The 27,919-nt window shown below is 39.2% G+C and overlaps 2 protein-coding genes across 6 annotated transcripts; both read left to right on the top strand.

Annotated features, from left to right (window-relative positions):
- The first annotated feature begins 704 nt into the window (after nt 1-704).
- LOC144649734 (beta,beta-carotene 15,15'-dioxygenase-like) lies at nt 705-17,279 on the top strand. Of its 3 annotated transcripts, none has more exons than XM_078509298.1 (3): nt 705-754; nt 8,585-9,146; nt 14,973-17,279. In XM_078509298.1, the coding sequence occupies exons 2-3, from the start codon at nt 8,660-8,662 to the stop codon at nt 16,046-16,048; spliced, it is 1,563 nt and encodes a 520-aa protein (XP_078365424.1). In that variant the 5' UTR covers nt 705-754; nt 8,585-8,659; the 3' UTR covers nt 16,049-17,279. The 3 variants fall into 3 exon arrangements, with proteins under 3 accessions (XP_078365424.1, XP_078365425.1, XP_078365423.1); XM_078509299.1 differs by lacking the exon at nt 705-754 and adding an exon at nt 4,109-4,356; XM_078509297.1 differs by lacking the exon at nt 705-754 and adding an exon at nt 8,095-8,330.
- Nucleotides 17,280-20,116: 2,837 nt separating this feature from the next.
- On the top strand, nt 20,117-26,401 carry LOC144649732 (opsin-3-like). 3 transcript variants are annotated; one of them, XM_078509294.1, is made up of 3 exons: nt 20,368-20,386; nt 23,931-24,057; nt 24,946-26,401. In XM_078509294.1, exon 3 carries the CDS (start codon nt 25,045-25,047, stop codon nt 25,957-25,959), a length of 915 nt encoding a protein of 304 aa, XP_078365420.1. In that variant the 5' UTR covers nt 20,368-20,386; nt 23,931-24,057; nt 24,946-25,044; the 3' UTR covers nt 25,960-26,401. The 3 variants fall into 3 exon arrangements, with proteins under 3 accessions (XP_078365421.1, XP_078365420.1, XP_078365422.1); XM_078509295.1 differs by lacking the exons at nt 20,368-20,386; nt 23,931-24,057 and adding an exon at nt 20,117-20,227; XM_078509296.1 differs by lacking the exon at nt 23,931-24,057.
- The last annotated feature ends 1,518 nt before the right edge of the window (nt 26,402-27,919 follow it).

The following is a 27,919-nucleotide window of genomic DNA, read 5'->3' as shown; positions in this document are numbered from 1 at the left end:
CACCGACTGATTACACGGAAATCGGGGAAGTGCTGGAAATCCGGTTGAAATTGATAATACTGTAATTCAGTTATTTTTAATTAAATGATTAAATGTTTGATTTTCTTTTCTCTTAGTTAGTATATATATTATCGGTCTGTTACAGTAGTCCTGTACTTTTTCACTGTTTTTCATAACGTCTTACTTTCCCTAGTACATCTCACGATCGAATTCGTTCCACGAAAGCTCTTTGACTGTTGTAGAAAACTAAACTATATTTCGCGATTTATAGACTTAGGTGTTTTAATTGCTCGTATATTTACCGACTTTTCCGCCTTAAATCATGTTAATTAAGAGTATAGCTTCTATTGTTCTGCTCGTAAAACCTCGAGCAAGCTAGCGACAAGCGAAAACTATGACTAAAGGATAAAATAGAAAGACATCCGAGGAAAAATGAAGGGCTAGCGGAAACTAGGTTTCAGCGCTGTTGTATTTTCGACCTCGTATCTTCTTCTCCCCGCTTCAGCAACTCTTGCCAGAAAGAGAGACCTCTTGGAGCCTAATATTTCCGTGATTTTACCCTCAGTTGTGGTTTCAACCAATACGGAAATCAGAGTAAAATAAATGGGCCCATTTTAGCAATTAATCGTTGCATCATTAAGCGCCGGGTTTTTTCTGAGTACATAAACGCTCTTGACATTGACTAGCTTCAGTGTCTTAGAAGACAGCGTCAAGGAATCTACATCATAATCAAAGCGTGGGCTCTTTCTGAAAGGTAAGTGCATTTTTGACGCTCTCGTTGCGCAGTAAATAGAATCGAAAGAAGAAGGTTGAGATAATTGCGGAAAACAAACAACAAGAAAATAACAAGTTCTTTTTCTTCAATCAACTTAAGGGAAACCAAAAGCACATCGAGCCCGACTTTTGCGCCTAAAGAAGCCTAATGGCTAATTTCCGTTCGGTTTCGATTCGTTCGTTCTGAATGTTTTCACTGGACACGCCTTTTAGAGAACACGAACAATACATTGGTCTTGTTTGTTCAGGCCAGCCATGAGCCTTGTTCGTTTACTTGGTTTGTGTGCGCTACCAAGTGGTGTACGAACCTTCAGTGATATTGAAGTTTCGTTGTGTAATCAACAAAATGTTCTCCTTCATCTGCTCAAGTTTAGTATAGTAAGTACTTAGACTTTAGCTAGGCTATGCGTATACGGTAATAGCCTGCAAGTAAACTACACGGTATATATGGGAGTTCGGACATCCAGGGTGTTAGCCTTTCAGCCACTCGAAAGGTTGAAGCATTTTATATTTTCAGTCTTTTCACCTGAATAAATTTGTTACGCAGCTTTTCCGCTTACGGTTTAATAGTTTTCTGCGAATTTTTAGCTTGACAACGTATCAAATACTGAAATTGTAATACCGTTGAATCCCGATAACTCGACCTTTCAAGGGAAATCGAAAAAGGTTCGAGTTATCTGGGATTCGAGTTATCAAGGGAAAAATTAGTAAGAAAATGACCTGGAGGAGAATCGAAAAAGTTTCGAGTTAGCGGGAGGCTCGAGTTATTTAGGGTTCAAGTTTTACTTTATCGGGGTTCAACTGTATAAACAGGAGAAATTTGATCTTGGTCACTTGAGAAAATCAAGGGTTTACCAGTGACTATCCTCTTCGATGTTCATCTCATCATTTTTTTTTTCTCGTTGTATAGTCGGATCAGAGCGAATTTCCGTTTCTCATGAAGAGGAATTTTCTGAATAGCTTTGTTGATGAAAGGAAGGTCTTAACCTCCCGCGGTACTCTTAATATGGGGATGTTCGTAGTACCCGGTTTAAAGGGGATGAAAATCGCTATTTTTTTTGTTCAGGATATATGTTTCGAAAGTAAGCGCGCAGATTAACAGGAACTATTTAAGAGGTGAAATAAAATTGGTAAAATCGATATCTAAAAAATCGTGACTGCTCCTAGTTGCTAGCCGGTCAGTCTGTTATCAGTTGTCAATTTTGGAGTCTACGCCAGCTTAGGGCTTAAAATAAACTTGAAGTATGCCCCCAAGATGGATTCATCTACCTTTAGGGATGGATCATAAGAAATTACCAGGAGGAGAAAAAAAAAAAAATTTTCGTTCAGCATGAACTTTTTAGTTAAGCACAACCGCTTTCAAGATTTTCTTTAAAGGCAAGTTTCCCTTGCAGGAATTTTTTTGAGGAAAAGGTCACCCCCGCCCTCCGGTTATTTTTAATAGTCCGTCCCCATTTTTTTCGATTATTACTTCTAATGGTCTTTTTCAAATGTCCAGCGAGTAGTCGTCGCTTTTGGATTTCTCCCAATTCCCAGTCTCCACCCCCCTGGTAGGTATCCATCTATTTTTGTAGCAAAATCACGCGCTGTTCAAGATCAAATTTAAAGGAAGATGTTATTAAAATGTTAATGTTACAAATACAATACGTTTCCTGTCGATCGCGGTGATGACAGCTATCGTGAATAACAGTGTAATGTTCAGACTGTGAAATGGCTTTGTCGAAACACATCCATACTCAAACAATAGCAATATAACATATCGACCGCGGTCAAACGACACAAATATCAAGAAAGTACCAGATAGGTTAACACATCAGGCAACCGGTTCCTGGGTACGGCCGCTCGGTGATGCGATCTGTCGGCGCCATTGTCCACTGTCGGTGCGAACATTTTCATCGTTTCTGGGAATGGGATTTGCTTTCCTCCTCTCTCTCCTTCTCCCATGAGGCTCCTGCGGCCGCGGTGAATATAACATATGACTTCAGCTGAAATAGCGTGAAGTTCCTGTGCGGAACTAGGTGCTATTTCAACTTTTTGGCACTATGTGCGGTGCAGTTAACTCGCGCTGGGGCTCACGTACGTACTGTGCGATGATCCCCTTATACCTTCCTGTATTTTCCCTTTCTCTGGTTTTTCTGTACTTTTTTCACTTTTCAGTATTGCACGCTGTAGCTAAAGAAAAGGCATGGAGATTATTCCATTTAGATGCTATCAACCAATAAGAATTTCCTTATTATCCCTTTGTGTTGTGGCAGGATTCTAGAGGAACCGCATTGTTTTTCCAAACGAGCTCTTGTACGGATTATCGATGACCCTGTGCCCTGTGGGTAGTTGCTTATGTGTAGTTAATCTTCTTTTGGTTTCATTTTATTTTAATAATGCAATTGTTTCCTTTTTTCAAGGATTCCAAACAAAAACTTCTAAACAAGGGTACGATTTCTTGTTTTTTTCTGCACGACCAGAAATACTTTGGAATCCAGAGATGTTTCTAATGTTCCATTGTGTGTGTTGTTCTAAGTGAAACTTCCGTTTTGTTTGATGTTTATGTGCCGTAGTTGTCCATAACCTTTCCTTCATCTTCAGTAAACGACAGGTCTCACAAACGTTTTAAATGTTGGATAAATTCGTCTAATCTAAAAACTGGTTATAGCTTGAACGAATTGTATACATCGACCTTCACCGACCCTCTTCAAGTTCTATATACCACTAAAATGTTTTCGTTGCGTTGCAGTAAGGCAATTGTTCGAAATTGTACTTGTCAAACAAATTGCAAACAATGGTCTCGATGGTGTCGTCTCTAATACAAGTCCCCCATACAAAGAAACACGCAAAAAGGAAATTACATGATGTGAATTTATGCAGGGCGAGGTAATTTTTGCGAATTCACGGCGCCAAATTAAAAGCCTTCATAAAGTTGCATGTCCGTGACCAAATCTCCATCTTATGCAAAAGTCTTAAAGGACGCATTAAAAATGTGACATCAAGAACACCTTTAAGGTTGTGCTGACATTAATCGTTCAATACCACTTCATGACCTCACTTAGGAAGACCGTGTACGATTTCTAGGCGTGCCTCGTCCGTCTTTGTCTTCGGTCAAGTTATTGTTTACCCCGCTTGTTCCGGTTTTCCCAGCTCTAATTTTAACTCTTAACTAACGTAAAATCACGGCGTCGAGTGTATATAAGCATTAAATGTGTTTATACAAGATAAAATTGCACAATAACAAAAAAAGCATTAAGCAGTTACATTGTTTGGCCGTTGGGTATTAAAAACGTGGCGCAATTTAGCCTCATTTCAGGCTTGATTTCAGAAGCAAGGTTGAACAACGCTAATTCCTTTTCGAAAGTTTGCAGTAACTCGAGTGAAAAATCGCACGAAACAGAGTTGAAACTGAGAAGCTAATTACGGAAAACGAGTTCCGGTAGAGGAGGTATAAAACCAAAAGCAAAAGCGGATACAGCGATCACAGCTCAAGAAACCTCTCAGCTCAGCTTATCATTCAGTCTTCGAGTTGGTAGCAAAAGTAGAACCGGTCAAACGATCTGGCCTGTATCCAAACCACTGAGCTCAACTAATCACCAAGTGAGTAGTTTTGAAGTTGTTTTCTACTATTTTCAAGTTCATTAGGATTAACGTAGTTTAAGGTCAAATCGAGCGTGCAAGGCACACTGCTTGAAATCAGCAGTTGTCGATGAAGAACTTGGTCGGTCATCGTAGACACGTATAGTTTAGGGTTAGCAAAGTAAGGCAGGGTTACTTACAACTGAGTAATGATTTTGTAGCTAGAGTTTTGCGGAGAGAAAAAGAGCAAAATACTTTTCGTATTAATTAGACCAAGATATATCGGCTAAAAACATTACACATCAACGAGATTTCGGCATCCCGAACAAAATTGCTACTTTGTAGCATTTGTAGCTATTTGTGGGCATTCGTCGTTCATTGTCTTCCTTCGGCTTCCGAAATCACGCAGGGAGGATAAATACCCTTTTCCTTTTACGTTTAATTCTTGCGTTTTTATACCAAAATAGGGAGTTTTCTATTTCGGAAATTTTGATTACTCATCACTTTTTGTTGTTGTTGCAAACGGATCGCTTGGATCGAAGACAATCTGTTCAAAGAGGCCCTTATTGACCTTTTCTTTGCCAAAAACAGATTTTTTTGGTTGGGTAGAATTATGCAGCATAACTTGAACAAGCCAGTGGGTTCGTAAAGTTTTGCCATTGTTTTACCAAATAAATGACACCAACAGGAAATGTAAAAAGAACAATGTAAAAGACGAATCTTCCTTTATAGTATTCTTCTCGCTTGAGAGTAGTTTCATTTCAGTCCGCTTGCCGCATTGCCCCCTTCGCAGGAACAAAATGCGCTATGATAATCATTTCTCTACGTAACAAGATCAAGTGTCAAAGACGCTGTCTAAAGTTTTCCCTTTGACGATGCAGTGCATAAAAATGACTCGACGAAGACAATGACGTTGTTTTGGCTCCCGGAATTCCCAACCTCGTGAATTCCATGTTTGGCCTGCGCCATTTAGAAATAAAATAAAACTTGTAAAGGTGACCTGAATTGCACGCAAGTGGGAAATTTGTTGGGAAAACGTCACGTATACTAAGAGGGCTAGGCTAGGCTGCCATCAAATTACTGATGAGAATTAACAGTTAGGCATGTGTATTTATGGTATGTTGATCCTTCAACCTCGAACAAGCATAGCAATTTTTTTTCTCATTGTCGTTCTGTCTAACTCCATTGACTTATAAATAACTTTGTACTTTTCTTCTTTTTCAGTAAGACTTAGGCATCTATATATTGTAGCTCTTATTGAATCAAGACGAAAAAACTGCCAGAATTTAGATCTAAATACCATTACGCAGTTTGGGTCACTTTCTTTAATTTGCTACGTTTTCCTTCCTTTTTTGCCTTTCAATTAGCGACTTCAGGATATCATGACATTTACACTAAAGATGCATTTCCTCGATTTATGATCGCTGTTTTTAATTGAGAGTGGGCGATATAATTGTTTTTAACTGCCGTCTGTCCTACTTACACAACATCAACGATTTTCTGAAAATTCACCTCAAAAATTTGCCTGTCCTGTTAGCAAATATAATCATCGAGGGGGCGATCTTATAAAAATAATCCGATTGGAGGTGGGAATTTGGCATTTATTTGAGTATTACGATAAATAAATACAGTTAACAAAACAAAAAGAAGAAAATACCAATCAATGTTATTTAAATTTATTTTATAGTGTCCCCATTTAGTGGCTTTTTCCTGCTTTTCAGTAATCGACAACTGACTAAAATAAAAGTATTCATGCACTTAAAATTTTAAATGTTTGCCTAGTGCCCACTTTTGGTAAATACATATTTAACTCGAATATCTTAGGTAAACGAATATGTATATATCTTATAAGTTTAATTGTTTGAGTGTGTAGTATAGCTTTTTTATGAGGCTTGCACTATTTTGGTGAGCCCATTAAAGTTAGTCAAATACTGGAACTGTCTTATAAGGGATTTATGTCAAATCGCCACTGAAGAATTTATGCCCTAATGAGGGATTTGCTATCAGCAACGATTTCTTTCCCCAAATCCTGACTTTGAACTGTTTTCTTTAGTGCTTTCTGACACCGTTAGAATGAATAAGAGGACTATTGCCAAATGCCTATAATAAGGAGTTTATGTCTAATAAGGGATTTATCTTTCAACGATATTTAGACTTTGAACCGTTTTAACGGCGCTTTCGCGCAGTCAGAAAAAGCATTACAGAAAACAAACCGGTCTTTTGGAGTAAAAATACCAAAGAAGCATAAACTTGTACAAGCTTTCGCCTTATTTATTTTCTAATAAGCGCAGTTTGATAATAAAATTCGAAAACAACCCTTTATTTTAATAAGTACAGTAAACCTAGTTCCTTTATTGTTAAAATTTCGGAGCGCTCATTCGGGTGTAGGACCATGACATGCGCTACGTAAGGCGGGGGAGGGTGTTAATGGAAGTTTGGACAAAAAGATCGAGGAAATGGTAAACCATGCACTTGAAGCAGAGCCCGGGCTTTGAAGCTTTGCTCGTACGCGCTCAAACGAATTATGTCTGCGAAGCTCTGCCGTCGATGAAATCTACCACTCGTACTTTTCCTTTGTTGTCGTTAAACTAAGAACTTCTTGCTTAAATGCACTCTGTTAAACTAACTAGATAACCACAGAGTTTTCACTAAAGTTGTGAACTTTAGAGGAGGTTAATTATTTAAAATTGACGGGCACTTGCAGTCGGCCTAAAGTCGCTTCCGAGAGTCGAATTGAGTCAATTGAGAACATAGTTTTGACAAGGCGGTCCGCATTTCCTGGTTCTTGAGACTGGGAAAAAATCTTTTATCGGAAGTTGGCTTTGTAAAGTAAACATATGCCTTAGTAAAGTAAACATATGCTTTCTTGCAATCGCTTAAATTCTACAACTCCGAGAATGAGAGTTTTACCCCATATTCTTTCTACATACCAAACAATCATAAACAGGCATGGGATCCGGGAACAAACCAGAGACCTTTTTTTTCTTCTGATAGACAACCTTAGAAAACCGGAACCCTCTCAAATAGCTGCTGGCGGAAGGTGGGTGGGTGTAATGAGTTTTGCACCTCGCTTTCAAGAACAACTCACTTGCAACACCGAAATTTGACAATCGGAGCCGGGCACCGAATAGCGACTGAGGAATCTTAGCTTCCTATTTTTCATGCCTAATTTTTTCTTTTTCCCCCCAATTTAAGTTTTTGGGCTCAGTTCAAATATCTCGTCACGGACCAGACGTAATATACGACGCATTATTTTACGTGCGATCTTGTATCAACTGCTTGCGTCTAAAACCACGTTCGACTTTTTCCGTCCGCAGACGCAATCGGTCCATACATCTTCGCTATTTTTACTCAAACGCACGTGAGAGCTGGCAACGCACGTAAAATCCATTAACGTTAACCCCTTTTATTGCGCGAAAACTTCAGATCAGCTGATCAACTAACACACGCGATACGGTCATTATATACTTTTGCAATCCGAGAAATGTTTTCCACCTGTGTTGCGCTAATGTTTGGAATTTTCCCAGAAGACTAATCTGATATCTATAACACATTCAACAACGAACAACTGAAATTTTAGGCTTCATTAACTAGCCGAATGTAATCTAATTAATATAAGATTGAGACGTAAGATCTTAGAACTTTCCCAAGAGGTCAGTGAAATCTACTGTCAACTCCCTTCATTTCTACCGCGTTCGGGCCACCAACGCCAGACGTCGAAAAGTCTGTAACAATAAAACGAGGACCGCCTTAGAACAATATGACGTAATCGATGAAGGGAGGACAGGTTATTTCATCGAGCACTTTCTAGAGTGAAACGGAATTTGGCAAGGGTCGATTCGTGTGCTGTTAAAAGCACTTTAGAGTTATGTTACAGATAAATGGACGACAAAATGCAACAGAAAAAAGTGACAGATTCTGTCATTTTTCAGCGCGTTTTGTGGTCATTGGGTACTGAATAACGTGCGGGTCAAGACATTGTTTTTATTGGGCAGGTATTTCTCCGCATTTGTTTTCTTTATTTAAATGTCTAGTGTCTACTCCAAGAGGAATTTTTACTCAGAAGTATCCGTTGTCTGTCTGGTTTCAAGAGATTTTTGTCTGAATAATGTCTTGTTAGAGTTTTAACATGTAACAGGAGGAACTCCGCGTGTATATAAGGAGTTGCCAACTGTCCTATGACGATAAACTTATGCCACTTGTTATATAATATCAATCAGTGCTGTCATCAATCAATTGTGTATTGCAGGGGTCAACGGACATAAATACGGACAGAGAACTCTCAATCCTACCAGTTGCACTTTGAGCTGCGAGCAAGAACGAGATGGATGAGCTGTACCAAACAGTCAAAGAACAAGTCAGGCCAGTGGAAGCCAAAGTCGAAGGCGTTATTCCTCCCTGGCTGAACGGATCATTACTACGAAATGGCCCAGCTATGTACGAAGTCGGACCAGAAGCGTACAAACACTGGTTCGACGGCCTGGGAATGCTACAGAATTTCAAGATGGAAAACGGTAAAGTAACGTACTGTAGCCGCTACTTGAGGAGTCAGGCGTTCGTCCGCGCCGAGGCGCGCAGAGGGATCGCGTACGCTGAGTTCGGGACGCCACTGCCTCCCGATCCGTGCAAGAATATTTTTGCACGGTTTTTCTCCTACTTCGTGCCTCCCGAACGCACGGATAACTGCTCCATCAACGTTGTTACAATGAACGGGCAAACTTTCGCCAGCAGCGACTCGCCATTTCTGATTGGCTTTGACCCAGGTAGCTTACAAGCTCTTTCCGAGTACAACATAAGAAACGATTTTCCAGGTATGTTTGGATAAAAATATTATTATTTAATACTTTTTTACACCACGGGAAAAAATACCGTGTAAGTTTATATTTGTTTAACTTTGTCTGTTTGTTTTTCCAACTGGAAGAACAGAAGTGGCCGTAAATAACAGGCAGGAGGGAAAGTTAGTTCTTTACGTAACTTGTGTTTTTGTGTTAAAGATTCTTCTAGAAAGGAAAACAACACAACAGATGTCATGATAACGCCTCCATTGCCCCACACCCTACTTAGCTCTGGGGTGCTAATTTATGGTTGTCGCCGCTCTTCAAAATTTTCGATGTTTACACAATCAGCCAAACAATCAGCACTGAACCAAGCTAAGTTCTTTAACATGTGGCTTTTAGGCTTGATGTTCACACTTCAATTTGATTGAGCAAAACGGAAGGCTTTTTTTGAGCTACTATTGCAGTTGTGCCGATTTCCTGGCGGTTTTTGTCAGTAAAATAAATCGGATTAGTAAAACAAAGGTTTCCCCTAGGATGTTTAGGAGATCCGCACGGAATTACGTCAGAAAACGTTTATCACTTGCAGTTACGAAAGAAACTTTCCAACTTTGACACCTAGTTTTTACAGTTGCGTTAAAAACACGCATTTTATTTATGGTCTGGACACGACGTCAAAAAGTCGACTTCAGAAAACACTTTTAAATTTTTCTCGTATTTTCATGTTTGTTTTGCTTTAAAGAATCACTGCTTTTAAATAGAGCTTCTTTTCGCAAAGAAGTAGTTAAATTTTGGCTAAAATGATTTAAAGAATGTGGAATTTCTTGAAAGGCCTCTAAGGTCAAAAAAGTTTTGACAAGTCAAGCGTATTGAAGATAAGAAAAAATAACATTTGGTTGCAACAAGCTGATAATATGACATTCTTCAGATAGGTAACACACGATGTACAAAGCCCTCGTCAAAAACAAAGAAAAAGAAATGAAAGCCTTTGTCAGATTAGAGTGTCAGAGCGGATTCCGGAAATTAAAAACTCGTGATTTCGTCCATGAAATGATTTGATAGTAAATTAAATGTCACCTGTTTTTTGATAAACTAATTAGCGAGCTTGGGTGGGTGCTAAGATAAGATATACTCTGTACACGAGAGTGATAAACACTTTTGGTACAAATAGATGGCTGGAATACTTGCTTGCAAAAATACTGAATAGTTTAAGTGAATAGATTACAAGAATTTCAAGGTTTAGTCGCTTGAATACAGTGAGAAGTGGGAGGATTTCAAGTTGAAATACCGTTAGTTTTAGTCAAAAAGCATATATAAATTTCCCCATCTTCGGATTAGGCGGGGTTTTTAGCAGCCAGTTCCAGAATGTACTTTGCATAACGTTCATTACATCCGTACCAACCAAGCTACTAAGTAACCTGTGTTTATAACAAAACAAAACACAAATCACTGCAGATCGTCAACTCGATTGGAGATCCGAAAAAAACACCGTATTGACTTTTGTCTTATTTAAACAAACACAAAGAATAAGAGAGGGCAGTTTTTGGGCAGGGTTCGGATGCACATTGAGCAAATTCCACCTCAACTTATCTTAAAAGTGGCTTATTTAAAGTAGTAAAGTCGTAAAACACAATCGCAGAGCCACAAAAAAACCGCAAACGTGGCAGTTTTCGTCAAGATCTTTCATCAATTAGTGCTTAAATCGCTCTAAATTGTGTTTGAGTTCATCTGGTATAGGTCAAAGGTCGGCCAAAACCTATCGTCGAAAGCCAATTAGTTGGGAACTATATATCCTTAACTCTGTGTCCGGCCTGTGGCTTGGCTTCTTTCAAGACAAAAGCAACTACCGGCCGGTCGGTATAAAATGCCAATTTGCGAACCATTGAAGAATTTATCGAAAATCACCCACAGAAATATATAAGTAGCTTTAAAGTTTATCTAGTTGTCCTTTTTCGCGATTCACTATCGTTTTGTGGTCAGGCCTCGATGGATATTGAGTACAGGTTTTCATCGAGCAAATTTCAGCCAAGTGCTTAATATTTCAACAGTCTCTTCTCAAGTTTAAGTCGTGCAGCTACAAGTGAAATGTGAAAAGGATTATAAGTGATCTGCGGTCTGTGGTCGAATGAATTCGTGCTGGTTTGTGCGACTATTTGAACAAAGCCCAAAACTAAAAGAGTCCGGCATTTCGTTTGCACGTGCTGACTCACGCGACCTATGCCGACTTTCGTATGAATAGTAAAAACGTCCCGTCGAGATAATTTGGATAACTTTATAACCAAAGAAGGAAAAATAAACAAACGAGAGCAGGAAAGAAAGCTATTGATTTCGTAAACGCTGAAACAATACGCTAAATAGGTATTAAGTAAAAGAAGGCTTACGGAGTTGTTTTTACTTGTAAAAATATTAGCCGGAAGGACACCAAGGGCTGCGTGTTTGATAACAATGAGCTTTCTTTCTTTTTAAATCTGCCTAATCAGCGGAGATTAAATAACTCCGCATGTGAGCATAAACCTGTAGATTCGTTTGTTTTCCGGTTTCGTTTTGTCCGTCCGCCTCCTTTTGCCATTATCTTAATTGTTAGTGGGCTAATGTCTGAAATAAACTTCGGAAGGTGAATGGCGATCGCGTGCGATGCACTTGAAAAAGGTTTTTTGTAGTTGAGAGCTTTACTGAGACGTGGGCCAAATCATGTAAACAAATTGATACATAACGCACAAAAGTCCAGCTATATCAATAACCATTTACGTACATTGGTTGAAAACAGAGAACATTGTACTATAGCAGATCACCGCGGTCAGCAACACTAAGAACACTACAAAGCAACCTGTTTAGCCGGTTTCCCACAGTACTAATATCGTGAAATATTTGTACTTGTTTCACGCGTTTTAATAATATTTGTAGTTAACTGTGTTGAGCAGGAAAACAAAAGCAAGCATTTCCGAATGCAAGGGGGTATAGGGGTAGGAGAAAGCACGATAAAGGAATTAATTATAGCGAGACTGTGGTTTTGATTATTTTTTTGCAAATCATTTAATTAAAAAGCCATCATCATTTGGCACAAGTGATAATTATGTAATTGTTATCGGCAGCCTTGTACTTGGCAAAAAGTCTTCTTTTAACAGCAGGAAATTCCTATTTCCTGTACAAGATTGTGTTTCACTGGCACGTTTCAATTTTCGTTCATTTTCTTTTGCGAATTTTAGTCCAAATAACTGCAAAGCTTTTTGGAATTTTTTTGTGCGTTGCCCTGGTTCCGAGCTTCAATTTTGCATGCTTTGTATAACCAAGGGATGGCACTCATAAGTTAAGCAAATGGTTAAGTTATTTTTAAAATCTTTCATTCCGGTTTAAAGATGCTACAAATACATAAGAAAAAGAAGTTCATTTCGCTGTTGACCGGTGTACTGACCGGTATAAGATCGGAGCTAAAAAACGGGAGTTTCCAACCAGTAAACTGTAAACATACAATGAAGGTTGGTGATGTAGTGAACGATTGCAAGGAAAAACGGCTTGTTCTTAGACCTTCTATTCTAGCAAACCGTGTTTTCGAAATTTGACATTTTTAAAGAACTCGAGAACTGACTTCATTTATTAACATCAAAAGAATGCTTGAAATGCATCCGGCTTTTGGCCCATCAAAAACTGACGGAACACTCTAAGTATTTTATTAGTTTTTCTTTTCACAAAGGGCTTAGATAAAGAAGATTAACTTCTGATATCAAAATCCTTACAAATGATGATAAACATACACTTGGGGGATAAACAAATCCAACATTACAAACCGTATGTTTATTCGCTGTCATGCATGTCTGAAGTGTTACAACGGGCCCAACACAAAACAAATTGACTCTGGAAAAGTTGCAAAAACAAACAAATGAGCAAAAAGCAGAAGATCATACAGTTTCATGTAAAAATATATTAATTGAAGCTTAAGTGCTGTACTCTAAAAATTCTCTCGCAGATTTACGAGCTTTGTATGTAAGAACTGTTTTGTACGGAAATTACATGGAAAGGAATTTTTCAGTGCTATTATCAAAGGATTGCGTGTCACAGTTTAAAGTCCAGTATACTCAAGTTTCCTTCATTTTAATGGGCTAAGTTGAAATCTAATTGGCCCCGAGTTCTCACAGAATCTTCGATAAAATCATTTCCCAGGCTAAATTAAAAGAAGTGTTATGTGCGTAAAATTGTCCCCCAGGCTAGGTAACCTATTGAACTATGTGAGGGGGCTGTTAAAGAGAGATGAAGTTCGAGTAGCGTTAAGGAGAAGATCTTAGACACTCAAAACTATCTGCCGGAAACGTCTTGTGTTAAAAGATATTAAAACACAAAAGACGATAATTGTACCTATTAATTATTACAGTCTAAGAAATCCTTGTCTTAGAGACCCTTGCACCATCAGTCAGCACAGATAAGGATTAAGTCTCGGGCAGATTATAACAGCTCTCGTTCGGGGCTTTTACCTTTCCCGCTACCAAAAGAGTTAGAAAAACACCAAAGGTGTATTCAGTAATAAACCTAAAAGGAAGAAGGGTGTTTAAGATTGGCAAAGATTTAGACGGATTATGAACGACTATCAAACACTGAAAAAACATAGAGGCGAAATACTGAATTGAAGATGCTTCATCCTTACGTTTCACAGAAGTTTAGACTCTTGTAAGAAACAAAAAAACTAAACAACAAACCAAAGAGAAACAAAAACGAAGCAAAACAAAACACTGCCACAAAATCATTTTCTCTTTGTATTAAAATCATTGAATTTTCTCCTTGTGACACGATGCGGTAAGCCATTACAAAAATAAGATAAATATCTTTAAGATAAGTATTTGCTCTTAATTATCATTTTCCTTGCGTGCAACGGAAGTTATTTATCAACAGATCACTATAGTGTGGGATGAAAGAAATCTTTCGATTAACTTGGCTTGCTGACATTAACTTCCAAAGTGTTATACACAGTCCTATAATTCTAACCCTTCACGAACGGTCCCGATTACTTTACATTTATTTTAATGCTATAGTGAAATGGGTGGTTCATCAAGTTATCTCTAAGTTGAACACATTGTTCTAGTCAAAACAGTTATTTGTATGTCCGTATGAACCATTACGTGAACAGTCTCCGTCATTTCATTTCGTTGGCCAAGTCGCCTTTTTGGCTAAGCGGATTTTCGTCAACCATCCATTTCCTGACAGTGGCCAACGATTTGATGGTAAAATATAAGTAGAAATTGGAAACCCTTTCATGTGCTTTAAATGCAGTGCATTCGCACAACTCCTCTACTCCAAGACTGTGAAGCTACAATCCGGCAATTAGATTACGAAGAAAGAAATGAACGAGGACGAAAAACGGGGGGGAAATCCCCTTTTCTACGTAGTAGCTACTAGTTTGGTTTAGCGCGCTGGGCCATTCCTTTTAATTGTTTTACAGTCTGAGGGCCTGGAATGGGCTAGTTTAGCTCGGGTTTTGCTAGCACCTTAAGAGTTAGTGCGCCTGTAATTTAGTCTACGCTAAAATAAACGCAGGCTTAAGTGCCAGGTCAAGACTCCTTCCAAACACTGAGCTGAAGTGCTAGCGCAATAATAAGAATAAAAACAATTTGATCCTTGTCTATGTGCTTGCATTTTTCACTCTTTGTATGGACACTGATTCTGCTTGCGCTTAAGCTTGCTAGTCCAAGGCTAGAACGTAGATCAAATGGTGACGTTAAATAATATAAGAGCTCCAAGCAGGGGTGGGGTTCCAGGCCCCACGGCGAAAATGTTAGGACCCCGGGTTCCGGCCATTCCCCCTTTTAAACCATGAAACGAGAAGAGCTCTGTAATCATTTTTAACATGTGGGATTCCTGTTCTTAATCTTTCAGGCCCCGTGCGAATGTTCTCCATGACACCACATCCCCACGAGGACGAGGAGGGGAACGTTTATAACGTGGCAGTGTCGCTCAAGAAAGGAACGCGTTACAACATAACACAAGTGCCCCCCAGACCCTCAACGCCTGGAGACAGCGCCCAGCACCCGCTTCAAGGAGTCAACGTCGTGTCAACGTTTGTCCCAAAGAATCGCCTCTGTTACTACCACAGCTTCGCTATGACACCAAATTACTTCGTGTTCATCGAGAATCCCTTCGTTGTGAATGTGTGGGCTCTGCTGACGATGAAGGTCAAGGGGCGTTCGTTCCACGAGTGCATGAAGTGGGACAACAAGCAGCCGTCCCGGTTTTACGTCATTGAGCGCAAGACGGGCAAAGTGGTCGCCCAGTACAGGACCGAGAACTTCTTCTCGTTTCACCACGTGAACGCCTACGAGACGGAGACAGACATCATCATGGATGTGTGTTGTTACCCGGATGCGCGCATCGTGTATCAGTACTACCTCCATCATCTGCGCACCAAACCAGAGAACGAAGTGAGCAAGGGCTTCCCCGACCCCGCCCTCCGTCGCTACCGATTGCCTATCCCCACCGGCGCAGTGTCGAAGTCATGGCAAAGGTTGCCCAGCTTCTCGGACGGCCGTGATTACAAAGTGCTGTACTACGGAGTGGAACTGCCCCAGATCAACTACAGATTCTCCAATGGCAAGCCATACCGGTACATGTATGGGGTGGGACCGCACAGACGTGGAGACTTCCTGAATCAGTTAGTTAAGGTAGACGTCTTGGGGAAGGAGGCTAAGACCTGGCATGAGCCAAACTGCTACCCATCCGAGCCTGTGTTTGTAGCAGCGCCAGGGGCCGAGACCGAAGATGACGGAGTAATAATCTCCTCTGTGGTTGGTGTACGTGGAAAGAAGTCATTTCTGCTTGTTCTCGATGGATCCACGTTCAAAGAAATCGCCCGCGCGACAGTGTTATGCCCGATGGCACACTCGCTACATGGTATGTTTAGACCGAGGTCGCCAGCTATGCTTGGACAGTGCCGAAAAGCCTGGGCTGAAATTTAAATCATCACGAACAGTATTTGAGTGACAGAAAAGACAAACTCTAACTGATTTTGGAGTGCTTTCATCATCGCGCACCGCCCAATTCACAATGACATATTCAAGAAAGAGAATTGAACTTGCAGGCGAAGTAAATTGATAGAGGTTTGAGTGAGACGTTTTAAAGAGGTAGTTGGACAAATTTGTCAGATTATGAACAGAACATTTTTAGGGTTGTGTATTTCTATAAATCCATTATTATTGTTATATTTTATTGAGGATTAATAGCGAAATTAAAATGGATTATGGTCGAGCAAGAAGCTCGACAAATCCATCTGTGTATGGTTATTAAGGTTTTGTCCTTCACTAGACTAGGGCATAAAAAACTGAAGACAAACGGCCGCTAAATGAAAAAAATAAGGCAATGCTATTAGAAATGTACTTTCGCTTACCTTTTTATATTATCAGTTTTGAAAACAAGTTTATTGACTATATCGGTAATGGTGTCACATATTGATAGCATTAGAGTCTAAGATGAGTATATAGTTCAAATTTATTTGTTTACACTATGTGTGAAACTATAGGAGCTTTTGAGTAATAGATACACTTATCTCCAAGCAAGTGTGGTTTTAGTGTGGTGTCTCCAAGAAAATATCGCACGAACATGCGCGCAGTTATCGCGAAGTGGTTTCGTAGCAACGTGACGTTAAAGCTGACGTGGCAATATTCGTGTTCGTCAAGAAGCATTTTGATTGGACGGTAAACTTCGTCAGTCATCGGGTATTTCTACGAGTATTTTTCGGTCTAAAATGATACTTGTTCGCTCTAGAACTATGTTGTAAACAAAAATAGAAGAAAAAAAAAACAAAAAAAACCTTGTAACCAAAATGGTTTCATTGAAATAGAAACGCGTTATCCAGTGTGTAACTTTTATTTAAAGCGGCCTACAACCACTGCTGCCGTTGAAAATTATTTTAAGCATTTTAAGTTATAAAGTAACGTTTTTACACAATCAAGAGTTATAAGATACTTTCTTAGAAAGGTGAAGTATATTTTGGGAAATAATCTAATTTATAGATTTAAATCTGAGGTTGTTTAAATTACAAATATGGTTTTTACTAACTCAAAGAAGTGATTTATTATTGAACTGAAATTAAATGCATTGAATTTTTAGATTGTTTGATTGCATCGTATTAAAACATTTGTTGCCAAAGATGTATTTACTTTTCAATAAACAAATTTTTATTTTTATTATTTCTTTTCTTCCTTGTCTTTGGTGTTTTTGAATGTTATAGCTCGGAGCGCACGTAGGAACAAGTACTTCGCAATAGTCCCTGTACCAAGTCGGGAGGGGTGAGGGGCTGGTCATAAGAGCCTATCCCAGGAACAGCTCCCCCCTTAACCCCCCCAAAGAAGGAAAATGAGAGAAAAGAAAAAAAAAAGGGGGAAGAGCGCGGGGCAAATTTTGCGACATACTTTACTAGATTTATTGATAAAGATAGGTTCTTCACTGAAGGCTAGTCACAGGGACTTGTACATGTCCTCTCGCGTGTGCCGACCTTATAGTTGGGTTGCTCGAATTCATCCAGATGATTTTTTCAAACACTGGAGATGACGTAAAAGGAGAAGGGAGAAAACCTATCTTTTATCCTGTCTTTCGCCTCCCCTGCCCCTTGCTTTGTTTTTGCTTATGTTATCCAGGACAATAGAGTGTATTCACGTGTCTAATATCGGGAGACTGGGGTGAGATAGCACTGCCTATGGCGATGTCGCAGTGATCTTGGCATCCCCCAAATTTAGGCACCCCCGTCCCAAGATCCCTAGTGAATTTGGCATCCCCTCAGGGGATGCCAAGATCACTAACAGCGTTGAATACAGCAGACTGGGGCAAGTGAAGCAAACCACAATTCCACTCAAAAACCAGTTTGCTTTATCACAAAGCTTTGTTTATAAATTTAATCTTTCTTAGCAAACAATATTAGCGTCTTTGCAAATATTCACAAAGGAAAACAAACCGTTTGTCGGTTTGATTCAAGTCCGCGCAATTATTCTTAAAGCCGAATCACGCGCCGGAATCTCTTTATACTAACACGCACATAGTGCTTATCGAGACACTTTTCAAGGCAGGTTAATATTTCAAACATAAAAAGCGATTGTAAGAGATTCCAATTTGCTCAGTGGATGAAAATTTCACATACGAACATGCTTGATCAAGAAACTGACGGGGGGGGGGGGGGCCCCAAAAAAGGGGCCCCAATAACCCCCCCGGGAAACTGACAAAGGACTGTCACGAAATAGAAATTCGATATGTATGCGGTCACCTGGCTGTGAAAATTGACCTCTCGAGTCTGTCAAAGATTTTAATAACCTTAGACCAAAGATTTTTTTTTATTAAATGTTCATTTATTCCATGTGAACTAATCCCTTTTGTTTATATCGTTATTAACAATATAGTTAAGTAACAAATAAAACAGGTATGTGTAAACAAACAAGACGTTAGTTTATTGGGATAACGTAATCATGGTAATGACCTTTACTCCTGCACCTAGTGATTTATAGGTATTTGATCATCGTCCCAAGAGTACAACGAACAGCTTAGGCACAAAGATGGAGAAAAAAATCTCGAACGTTGAAAACGTGGTAAGGACAAAATATATTAAAACGTCAGGAGAGAGAGATATATTGGGGATCAGGGGATACCGAAATCCCTAGTGATATGGGTATCCCGTTCTACTATAATGTCTCTGATGAGTATGATGAAGAGAGAACTAATCGATACTAGAAATAAAAAGTAGGTTAAATAGACGAAAAGCGTTCAAACGGGCTGAAAAAAGGCAAGGAGAGAGAATTTGGGGGGATACCTAAATCCCTAGTGATATGGGTATCCCCTTCCAATATGTCAGTTATCGATACCCTCTTCTGTAGAAAATCGAACGCCGTAAAAGTAAGAGGTACAGAAAAAAATGTAGGGTAGACAAATAAAAAAATCTCACAAACTGTTTTGTATGTGCTTATTGTTGCCAATTTTGGTATCCCCCTAGCTAAATTCCTCCCTCCTTACCTTTTCTACCGGTTAGAACGCTTTTCGTCTAGGTAACACACCTTTTATTTTTTGTGTTGGTTACTTTCTATTCAGAATTCTCACCACAGACAAATATATAGATTGGATACGGATATCACTAGGGATTTCGGTGTCCCCCAAAATTCCTCGTCCTCACTTTTGTACCCGTTTGAAAGCCTTTCGTCTACGTAACTTACTTTTTATAGGTTAATTCTCAGAATACTCATCGGAGAAAATATAGTAGGAAGGGATACCCATGTTCTTTCCAAACGTTTTAAAGATTTTTTTTCATCTTCGTGCCTTAGCTGTTTGTAAATGTCCTAAACCTTGGGTCGATGCTCGAATACTCATATACCTTATTGTTACTTATGTTCGCGAAAATGGAACAGGAATATTTCGCGAGACTTAATTTTCGCGATTTGGCCAAAGATACGTAATTAGCATAAAAAATACAATAGAAATCGTTTAAAATTAATTTTCGCGGGTCTTTAATTTCGCGATTTTCAATCGCGAAAATTAAGTCCCGCGAAAATAACCGAAATCACAAGGTCAAAGTCGTTATTAAAGTTAACCCAGTATTTACTAACCCTAACCTGCCATAAAACCTTTTGCTCATTACAATACAAACAAAAGAGATAAGTTCACAGACTCCAGAGGTCAGTTTTCACGCCTGGTGATACAGCATTAACCTGCCTTGAAAAGTGTCTCGATAAGCACTATGTGCGTGTTAGTATAAAGAGATTCCGGCGCGTGATTCGGCTTTAAGAATAATTGCGCGGACTTGAATCAAACCGACAAACGGTTTGTTTTCCTTTGTGAATATTTGCAAAGACGCTAATATTGTTTGCTAAGAAAGATTAAATTTATAAACAAAGCTTTGTGATAAAGCAAACTGGTTTTTGAGTGGAATTGTGGTTTGCTTCACTTGCCCCAGTCTGCTGTTAGTGATCTTGGCATCCCCTGAGGGGATGCCAAATTCACTAGGGATCTTGGGACGGGGGTGCCTAAATTTGGGGGATGCCAAGATCACTGCGATACATATATACGAATGTTGATACGCTATAAATAGTTTATTACAGCATAAGATAACAGAAGCTGATTTTCTGTGAAGCTTTTGATACCCTTTCAAGACTTCAATCCAGGTAAAAGTGCAATAATTTCTTTATTTTTCTTTTATTTTCGGCGAAACCTGGGAACAATAGTTCGTTCTGTGAGCGAGTAGAGTAAGTCACGCAAACTACCCCTTATACTAATTGCTCAAAGATCTGGTAAATCGTTTACCTAGGAAAACGCAAAATCAGGTAAGAATGCTTTACTGCCACTCTAATTCTATCATGTCTATCGATTTCATGCAACATTAGCCACATTTCAGCTGCTATAAGCATTTGATTTCTTGCCGATCTCGATTGCAAAAGTTCATTGTGAGATTGTGGCTAGAGAAACTGACATTTTGAATAGTAATCAGTGACCGCGTTTGAAAAAACCCCTGAGGCACTTTCAGAGTTTCAAATTAAGTCCCGGAAACACAAACACCGGACCAAATGGCATAGACTTTTGATACTTTAGAAGTTTACAAGATTTCGGACCGTACGTCGACTGAGGTAGTGCTTGCGATCAAGTTTCACACAACAGAAGGCAAATCGCCATACCCACTTTAAACCCCTTTATCTACATCTTGTACAAGAGTATGCCCATCTTACCTTAGTCCGTGCACAGAGGTGCTCATGTGAATTAAGGAATGGTTCTTGTTCTCATGCGACGTTTTGGTCATTTCTTTGTGATTTGTTCCTTTTGTCAAAAACTTTGCTTCTTTTTGTTTGTTTATATTGGAAATGAAACTTTCCAATGATTGGCTCAGCCCAAAGTGGTCACGTGACTGGCCACGCCCTTAAATGTTAAAATTATGAGCATTTAAGTTACGGGATGTAAATGTACAAGAGAACTCTCGTTTTTTCTCTCAAAACCTTAACCTCACCTAGCCAAACGTTATTATTTCTCTATTATTTCCTATTTTTGCCTAGTCCCAGTCCCTCTCCAAGGGAAAGACGTTGTAATTGAAACAAAAGAAATAAATTTGTAAATCCCCGATTAGTTCTTCATACTTGGTAGTTACAGCCATTCGCAGAAATCAAAATTAGTCAATCATTACACTGCAAGTTCTCGTAAACTTGGTTTGAAATTTATATCAATAATTTGGGTGTGGTATGTCACGTGACCAAGCAGGAATGACCTTTAAACCATAAACTGAAACATTTCGTACAAACGTTTTACCTTATGCAAGTTTCTAAGCGAAAGCTTGAATAACTTTTAGTTTAGACCACCCCCTCCAAAATTTTCCCTGACCCATTCCTTAATTCACTTGAGTGTGTAGGGCTTTAGGGATTGTACATTTAAGGAGTTCGCGCAGCAGAGAATGATTAAAAACAAGTTTTATGCTTCGCTTTACACGAATTACGGAATCTGAAACTAAATTTTGCATTGAAAGAAAAAAACTTTGTAATTCTCCTGAGTTTTATCTGCTCGACGATAATATCTATGTGTAAATATAGCTATGAAATTTATCACTGTAACATTAAAGAGATTTTCAAGCCATTTATCAGGCCCGGCCAGGGGTTTTGGGTATACGGTATCCTGGGTGTTTTTAACCAAGGTATTCGGTATCTTTTCGCTGAAATACGGGTATTAAGTATTTTGTTTTTCCTGAACTTTTGGTATTCTGTAGATAAGCGTAAATGTTGTTTTTTTATGATTTTTTTTAAAGTGTCTTATCCTCAGTGCTTGTATCACATTTAAAAAAATATATGAAAAATCTGCAGTTATTGCGTCACTACATCCCGCATGAGTGCATGCTGTGAGTGGTCATGAAAGGTGGTTTCGACTTTGTCAAAGCAATTAATTAGGGATAAACTATTATATTTTTGGAGATGGGGAGGGGAACAAAAATCCTGAAAAAAGTTGTTTGCAAGAGCAAAAAGGCTCAAATAAATTGTTGCAGACATGAGAAGGAGAAAATTGATAGTTTGATGACAATAGATAGTTAGCCAAGATATATGATCAACAGCACTCTTTTTGATGCCCAAAATGCTGGAAATTGCGTTTCTGATCTTCTAGATTTCAAAATTCTCTGGGGGAGAATGCCCCCAGACCCCCCTAGGCTGTAAGGGGCCCCTTCTGTGGTCACAACAACCTATTTCCAATCGGAAGCTGCTCATAAAAAATGTCATTGAAAACCCTGAATTACTTGTTTGTGTAACTGTAAGACACCCTGGTCAAAAGAGGTGAGCGCTGGTTACATGAAACACATAGTAGACAAAAATGTTCACAAAGTAGTTCATGCAGGTGCTGCTCACTGCAAACATTTAAAAAAAGAGGAAAATGACATGTTTTGTTTTTAGTTCTATGCAAAAATAACCAAGTAAGGCCACTAAAAAATGGATCCCTCCCCTCCAAACGAATAATTGTCTGTCCCCTAGTTGAACCAGCCTTTGTTATCAGATTTAATAATTTTAGGTATTTGGTATCAACGTTTTTTCAGTTTTCAGGTATTTTGGTATCCCAGGGGGAAAAAAGGGGGTATATTGGTATCCCACTACCCCCCCTGGCTGGGCCTGATTTATTTATTTTATTTAGTTTTTTTCGGTGCAGTCTAAGTGCATTCTCATCTATTTCGTTTGTCAGATACATTTTTGGTGCGAACAATGGATTTTGTGTTTCTTTTAAAGTCTTCTAAAAAAAATATATATTTATGCTCCATTTAGAATTAAAGACCAGCCTGTTAGCTCTTGTTGTTTGACGCCGTCGACTAAAAAATAGAAAAGTAAAAGAAATTGTCTGCGCTTTAGCCTGCGTGGTAGGCCTGCGCTTATTTGATCGGGACAATAGAGTCTACTCAAGGGTCTAATACCAGGGACCAGATGCAGATGGATTTTTATATGCTGTAAAAAGCATAAGGTAAACTGGTAAAAGAAGCTAAACTTCTGTGGAGCGTTCGAGTCCCTTTTGAAATGATCGATTTGGTTGGCTTTTAACAAGCTGCATGAGGGATTTAAAGTCTTCTAAAATTATATATTCATGTTCCATTTAATAGTGATCAGACCAGCGTGGCCGCCGACTAAAAAAAAAAGAAAAAGAAAATAAAAGGAGACACATTTACAAAAACACCAGTCGTCCAGTTGCAGGCATCATTATGATGCTGTTCAAATGATCAAAAGATTTGAAAAGCTTAGCCGACGCAATTGAGTCCATTGTAACAGACTTTGAGCAGTCTTTGTTTTATGAACTCTAAAATCCAGGGAGCCGAACGCTAAAATAACGAGCGAGTATGCTACCCACATCCCGCTGCTTCGCTCACATCGCGCTCGCTCACAATTTTTGCGTTCGCCCAAACAGACTTTCGAGCAAAGGAGAGACTTCGCAATCTGAATATATCCTAAGGCCTAAAAAGCTATAGAAACGTTTTCCGCTCGATTTTTTTTAGGAATATCAGTTCAGTTCTCATGTACCAATGCACAATTTATCTTCTTTTTGACCGCTAGCAAGCGACTTAAATATATACTTCCTTCCTCGCCGGCAATAAAGACAGTTTGGATCAGATGTTTTTCGCAATTAAAGTGCATATGAAGTACAATAACAACATGAATAATGCAATATTAAAAATTCAAAAAGAGGAAAGGTGGCTTTTCGTTCAGAGGCTTAAGAATATTTGAATAATAAAAAAATCAAACAGTACCGCGCTGAGATTATAATAGTTTTACGATCTCTAAATCTTCTCGCAATTCGCGCATACAGCGTGCGCGGGTGAGGAACAGGTTCTGACAAAAAAAAAAAACACTGCTCTTTTTTCAGGAAAAGAAATCTCCTTAATTTTTTCTATAACGGTCTATACCTACGCTTGTGCTACAGTTGAAAACCCTTAGTAAAGGCGAGGACAAAAGATTGCCAAGGCAAGTGGAAAATTTTGAGGAAACGAAAGGTTAGTAATAGACGGAAAGCGATTTTTGTTGATGTAGAGAAACTTGAAGTGGTTGTTGTAATGTTTCTGGACTTCCTAGCTAAGCGCAGACGTATATATATTATATATGTTATAATGTTTGAGTCTTCGAATATTGCCTGCAGTCGTTTAGCAGCGACATATATTATTTTTCTATACCTTCGCTGCGGCATACATCTTTATAAATGCTAATGTATATCAAGAGAGATAAGAATTGTCGATTTTCTTTTTCAAGCAATACATTTGCGTCAACATTTACCGTGTAGATCAAATTTTATTGGATATATTTAATTTCACGCTATAAGTGAATCATTTAGATCTACTTTTCCTCCTCGGGAGGAAAAAAAACATTTAAAGTGACAGAGTATAATTACACCTAAGATTCTGCGATTGGACGATTTCAGATACGTGTTTTCAGCTACCGCCGTTTTCAGGGCATAAAATAATAGTTACCTTTCCGGCAGATGCGTAGCGAATTGCGCTTTCATGTTTTGATGCATCAGTTGTTTGGTGATAACATGAAGGCATTAAAAATATCGGTAGTAACAAAAAAAAAAATGTCTGCTTGCGTAGTGAGGCGCGGGTCTTTCCACTTGCAAACCCGATCCAATATGACTGCAAGGTGATTACTTAATTTATTTTGGCGTGTTAGTGAAAACACGAGTCTCGATACAAGTCAAACAACAGGATGTTAGAAAGTGAAGACAGGATCCTACGGTTCCATAAATTTACATATAAGACCTAGTTTGCGCAGCACCTGCGCGCGTGTGCCTCATAGTGACAATAAAGAAAGAGTGAATTGATAAACTACAGCTTAATGCTTTCCTGTAAATTGTGCTATAAATCACGTTCGCTGTTCTTCGTTTACAGATCCACCCGCCGCGAGGATCATTTCACAGCGTTCTGTTCACGGTGTAAACATCCAAACCGCGGTAGAAGGTGAAAAATCAGATCACTGAACAAAGCTAGATGACTGATACGGAGCACTATGAGCAGTACGCTGCCACTACAGCGTTCGTTTGTCCATTGTATCTCCTCACCATGGTCCTCGGCTCGCTCGGTAATGGAATGGTGATCTACTCCTATGCGACGGACAAGTCCATCCACCAAACGTTCTACTTCCTCATCACAAACTTGGCCATCGCCGATCTACTCATCTGTCTTCTCTTCACGCCGATGCTGTTCATCTACCGAGTGTACGCGAAAGCCGAGCTCATATCGTACACGCCAGTGTGCGAAATAAGCCTGTTCCTTTCCATGTTCAGCATTTCTCTGATGTACTTCGTGTTCCCGCTGTTGGCGTATCATCGAAAAGACGTCATGCTGCGACCGCAACAACCAAGGCTCGCTCTGGCGCAAACACGCCTGGTAATGTACATATTCTGGTTCCTGTGCGCCTTGGCCTCTGTGTTCATGGTCCTGATGGCCCGAGCTGAGTTCACCAGCGGCGACCCCACCCCGAAGCTCTATCGCTGCCTGTTGATCAACCAGCGACTGGATACGTACGCTCAGGTCTTCCTTGGCTATTCAGCGTCGCTGTACGGCCTTTCCATCCTCGTGACAGCCGTTATCTACCTCCAGATATTCCGCACCCTGCGCACTCCCTTAGAAGGCGTCAACGGTTCCGCAGACGAGCGACACGTCACCAAGTTGTGTTTCTGGGTGGCTATCGTGTACACGGCTTTCTGGACCCCGTTCCTTCTTGTCCAACTGGGTGGCATCTTCGGTACTTACACAGAGCTTCACTTTAACCTTCACGGCTGTTCGTCCGGTATTGGAGTCATTGGGTCAGCGGTGAATCCAGTGCTGTATGCTATCATGAATCCATACTACAGACTCAGGTTGCGCGATTTGTTCAAGCGGCTAACTTTCCGCCAGCAGTAAATGGTACACATTTCTCAGTGTTAGTGTAAAAGTTTTATGGCACGAGCTTGAAGGAACTCTGGAAAGTAAGTTATTAATTAACCCTTGAAAACTGTTAGAAGGTCAGTAGGTCATAGGGTCGATTGCCGTTTGGAGAACTCTGAGTTTCCCGAGTAACGTTTGCCTCTCACTGATTTAGTAACATCTTTCTTAACTTTGTTTATATCGCGTAACTTTCTAAACTTAATTACTTAAACTACTGATAAGTATATTTTGTAAATCATGAACGTATTTTCTTGAAACTGTACGATTGTAATATCCATAGTTCAGAAAAGTCTAAAAGGAGAAGTCGTGTCGCTTATGCATATAAACATGCTGTCTTTTTAATCGAATGATGATAACTCTAAGCTGGAGTGAATCCTTTTTACATACATTGTAATTTATCTATCAACTTTATTGGTCTTAAAAAATTTTACAAATAAAAGAAAAAGAAAAGGACCAAAAGGACCAAAAAGGAATTGCGCGAACGGGAAAATAGTAACCCATGCGGGGCGCAACCCTAAAAACTAAAAAGAATGGCGATAAAAATCTTAAATTAAGGCTTAATTCAGCTTTTACTGTCCTTGTAACGAATTACCATAATAACAAACAAAAAAACAACAACAGGCAAACAAAATAGCTTGTTTAATCGCCTATGTTGTGACTATCAGAAGAGACTCTCTCAGTTAGTCGTACGAGTCAGTACTGTAAAAAAATATATGAAGACCAGTAAACTGAAATTGTGTTACTTGCCTTACATAAGGCCATATATGTTTAGAATTTTCTGTTTGTGGCCTGATTTGAAAAGGACGGAGTCAGACTTTTTAAGTCAAGTCTCTTGAGTTCTTTTTGCACATTTGGAGTTTACTATTCTAAACATGTACATATAATACTAATTTTAGTAGTTTTTCCAGAGGTAGTATATCAATATACATTAATCTGAAAAACTGAAACTTTGTTGAACTAAGGCAGTATGCGAGAAATAAAAAAACAAACAAGCAAGTGAAATGGCAGTGTGTGTGAAAGATAAACTTTTTTTCATACGATGAGGTTATAATTGGTGCAGTACAAATCCTAGTAAAATCGGGTGCAATATAGAGCGCTACAAAGGACCTTTATCGGCTCACCAGAAGATAGCAATGACAAGAAAAACTAGTTTAAACATGGGGTTTCCGCTGGCATATATCTGTAATTTTCTCCTCACCCCCACCCCCCGCCCCGCCTAACATCCGTCAAACCCATACTGAGCGCATAGCGATTTAGGGTGGCGACAAGATCGATGCTTTTGTTGTTTTCTCGGCCCAAGCTGTACTAAGGGACGGACCATTATTTTTTTTGGAGGGGGGGGGGGGGATGAAAAATATTGAAAAAAAATTGTTTGCAAACACGTTATGTATAACAAAAAATAGTAAGAATTTCGAAAAAAATGTTTGCAGAGGTGCATAAACTAAAAAAAAAAGGTTTGCAGAGGAAAGTTTTTCAACCCCCCTCCAAGAAAATAATGGTCCGTCCCTAAGGGAGCATTTTTGGCAATGGGACAAGTTCTTGCTTCCATTAATCAGATGAACATCTGCTTAGTCTAGAATCCCAAAAGTTTTTCTGACAAATGGTTTGGCTTGACTTTCCAAACCCAGCCTTTTGTCGGTTTTGACAATAAACTAGTCGTTCGCCTTACCCGTCGAATATAAAAAAAAAAAAATAAAACAAAACAAAAATGGTTATATTCCCCAAAGAAGGAAAACGTTCATTGTAAAACTAAATCAAGTTTAAAAAGACAATATACGGTTGTAAAAGTTCCTGATTCAATTTTGACAGAGGTTTTACACGATTCAAATGTTTAGCATCTCATCTAGGCTAGAGGCGCTGTTTTTACGTTTAACCGGGAGAAGGCGATCGCCTTCTTCCTGTCTCACCAATGTATGTTTAAATGCTCTGGAATAGT

The sequence above is a fragment of the Oculina patagonica genome, chromosome 4, assembly GCF_052425735.1.
Source record: "Oculina patagonica isolate OP01 chromosome 4, crgOcupat, whole genome shotgun sequence".
NCBI classification, from domain to species: domain Eukaryota; kingdom Metazoa; phylum Cnidaria; class Anthozoa; order Scleractinia; family Oculinidae; genus Oculina; species Oculina patagonica.
This window is presented reverse-complemented; position numbering and strand designations above follow the sequence as displayed.

Coding starts and splice junctions, on each gene's coding strand:
- LOC144649734 (XM_078509298.1), top strand. CDS start 8,660: ATGGATGAGCTGTACCAAACAGTCAAAGAACAAGTCAGGCCAGTGGAA. Junction 9,147..14,972: donor CATAAGAAACGATTTTCCAG/GTATGTTTGGAT, acceptor TTAATCTTTCAG/GCCCCGTGCGAATGTTCTCC.
- LOC144649732 (XM_078509295.1), top strand. CDS start 25,045: ATGACTGATACGGAGCACTATGAGCAGTACGCTGCCACTACAGCGTTC.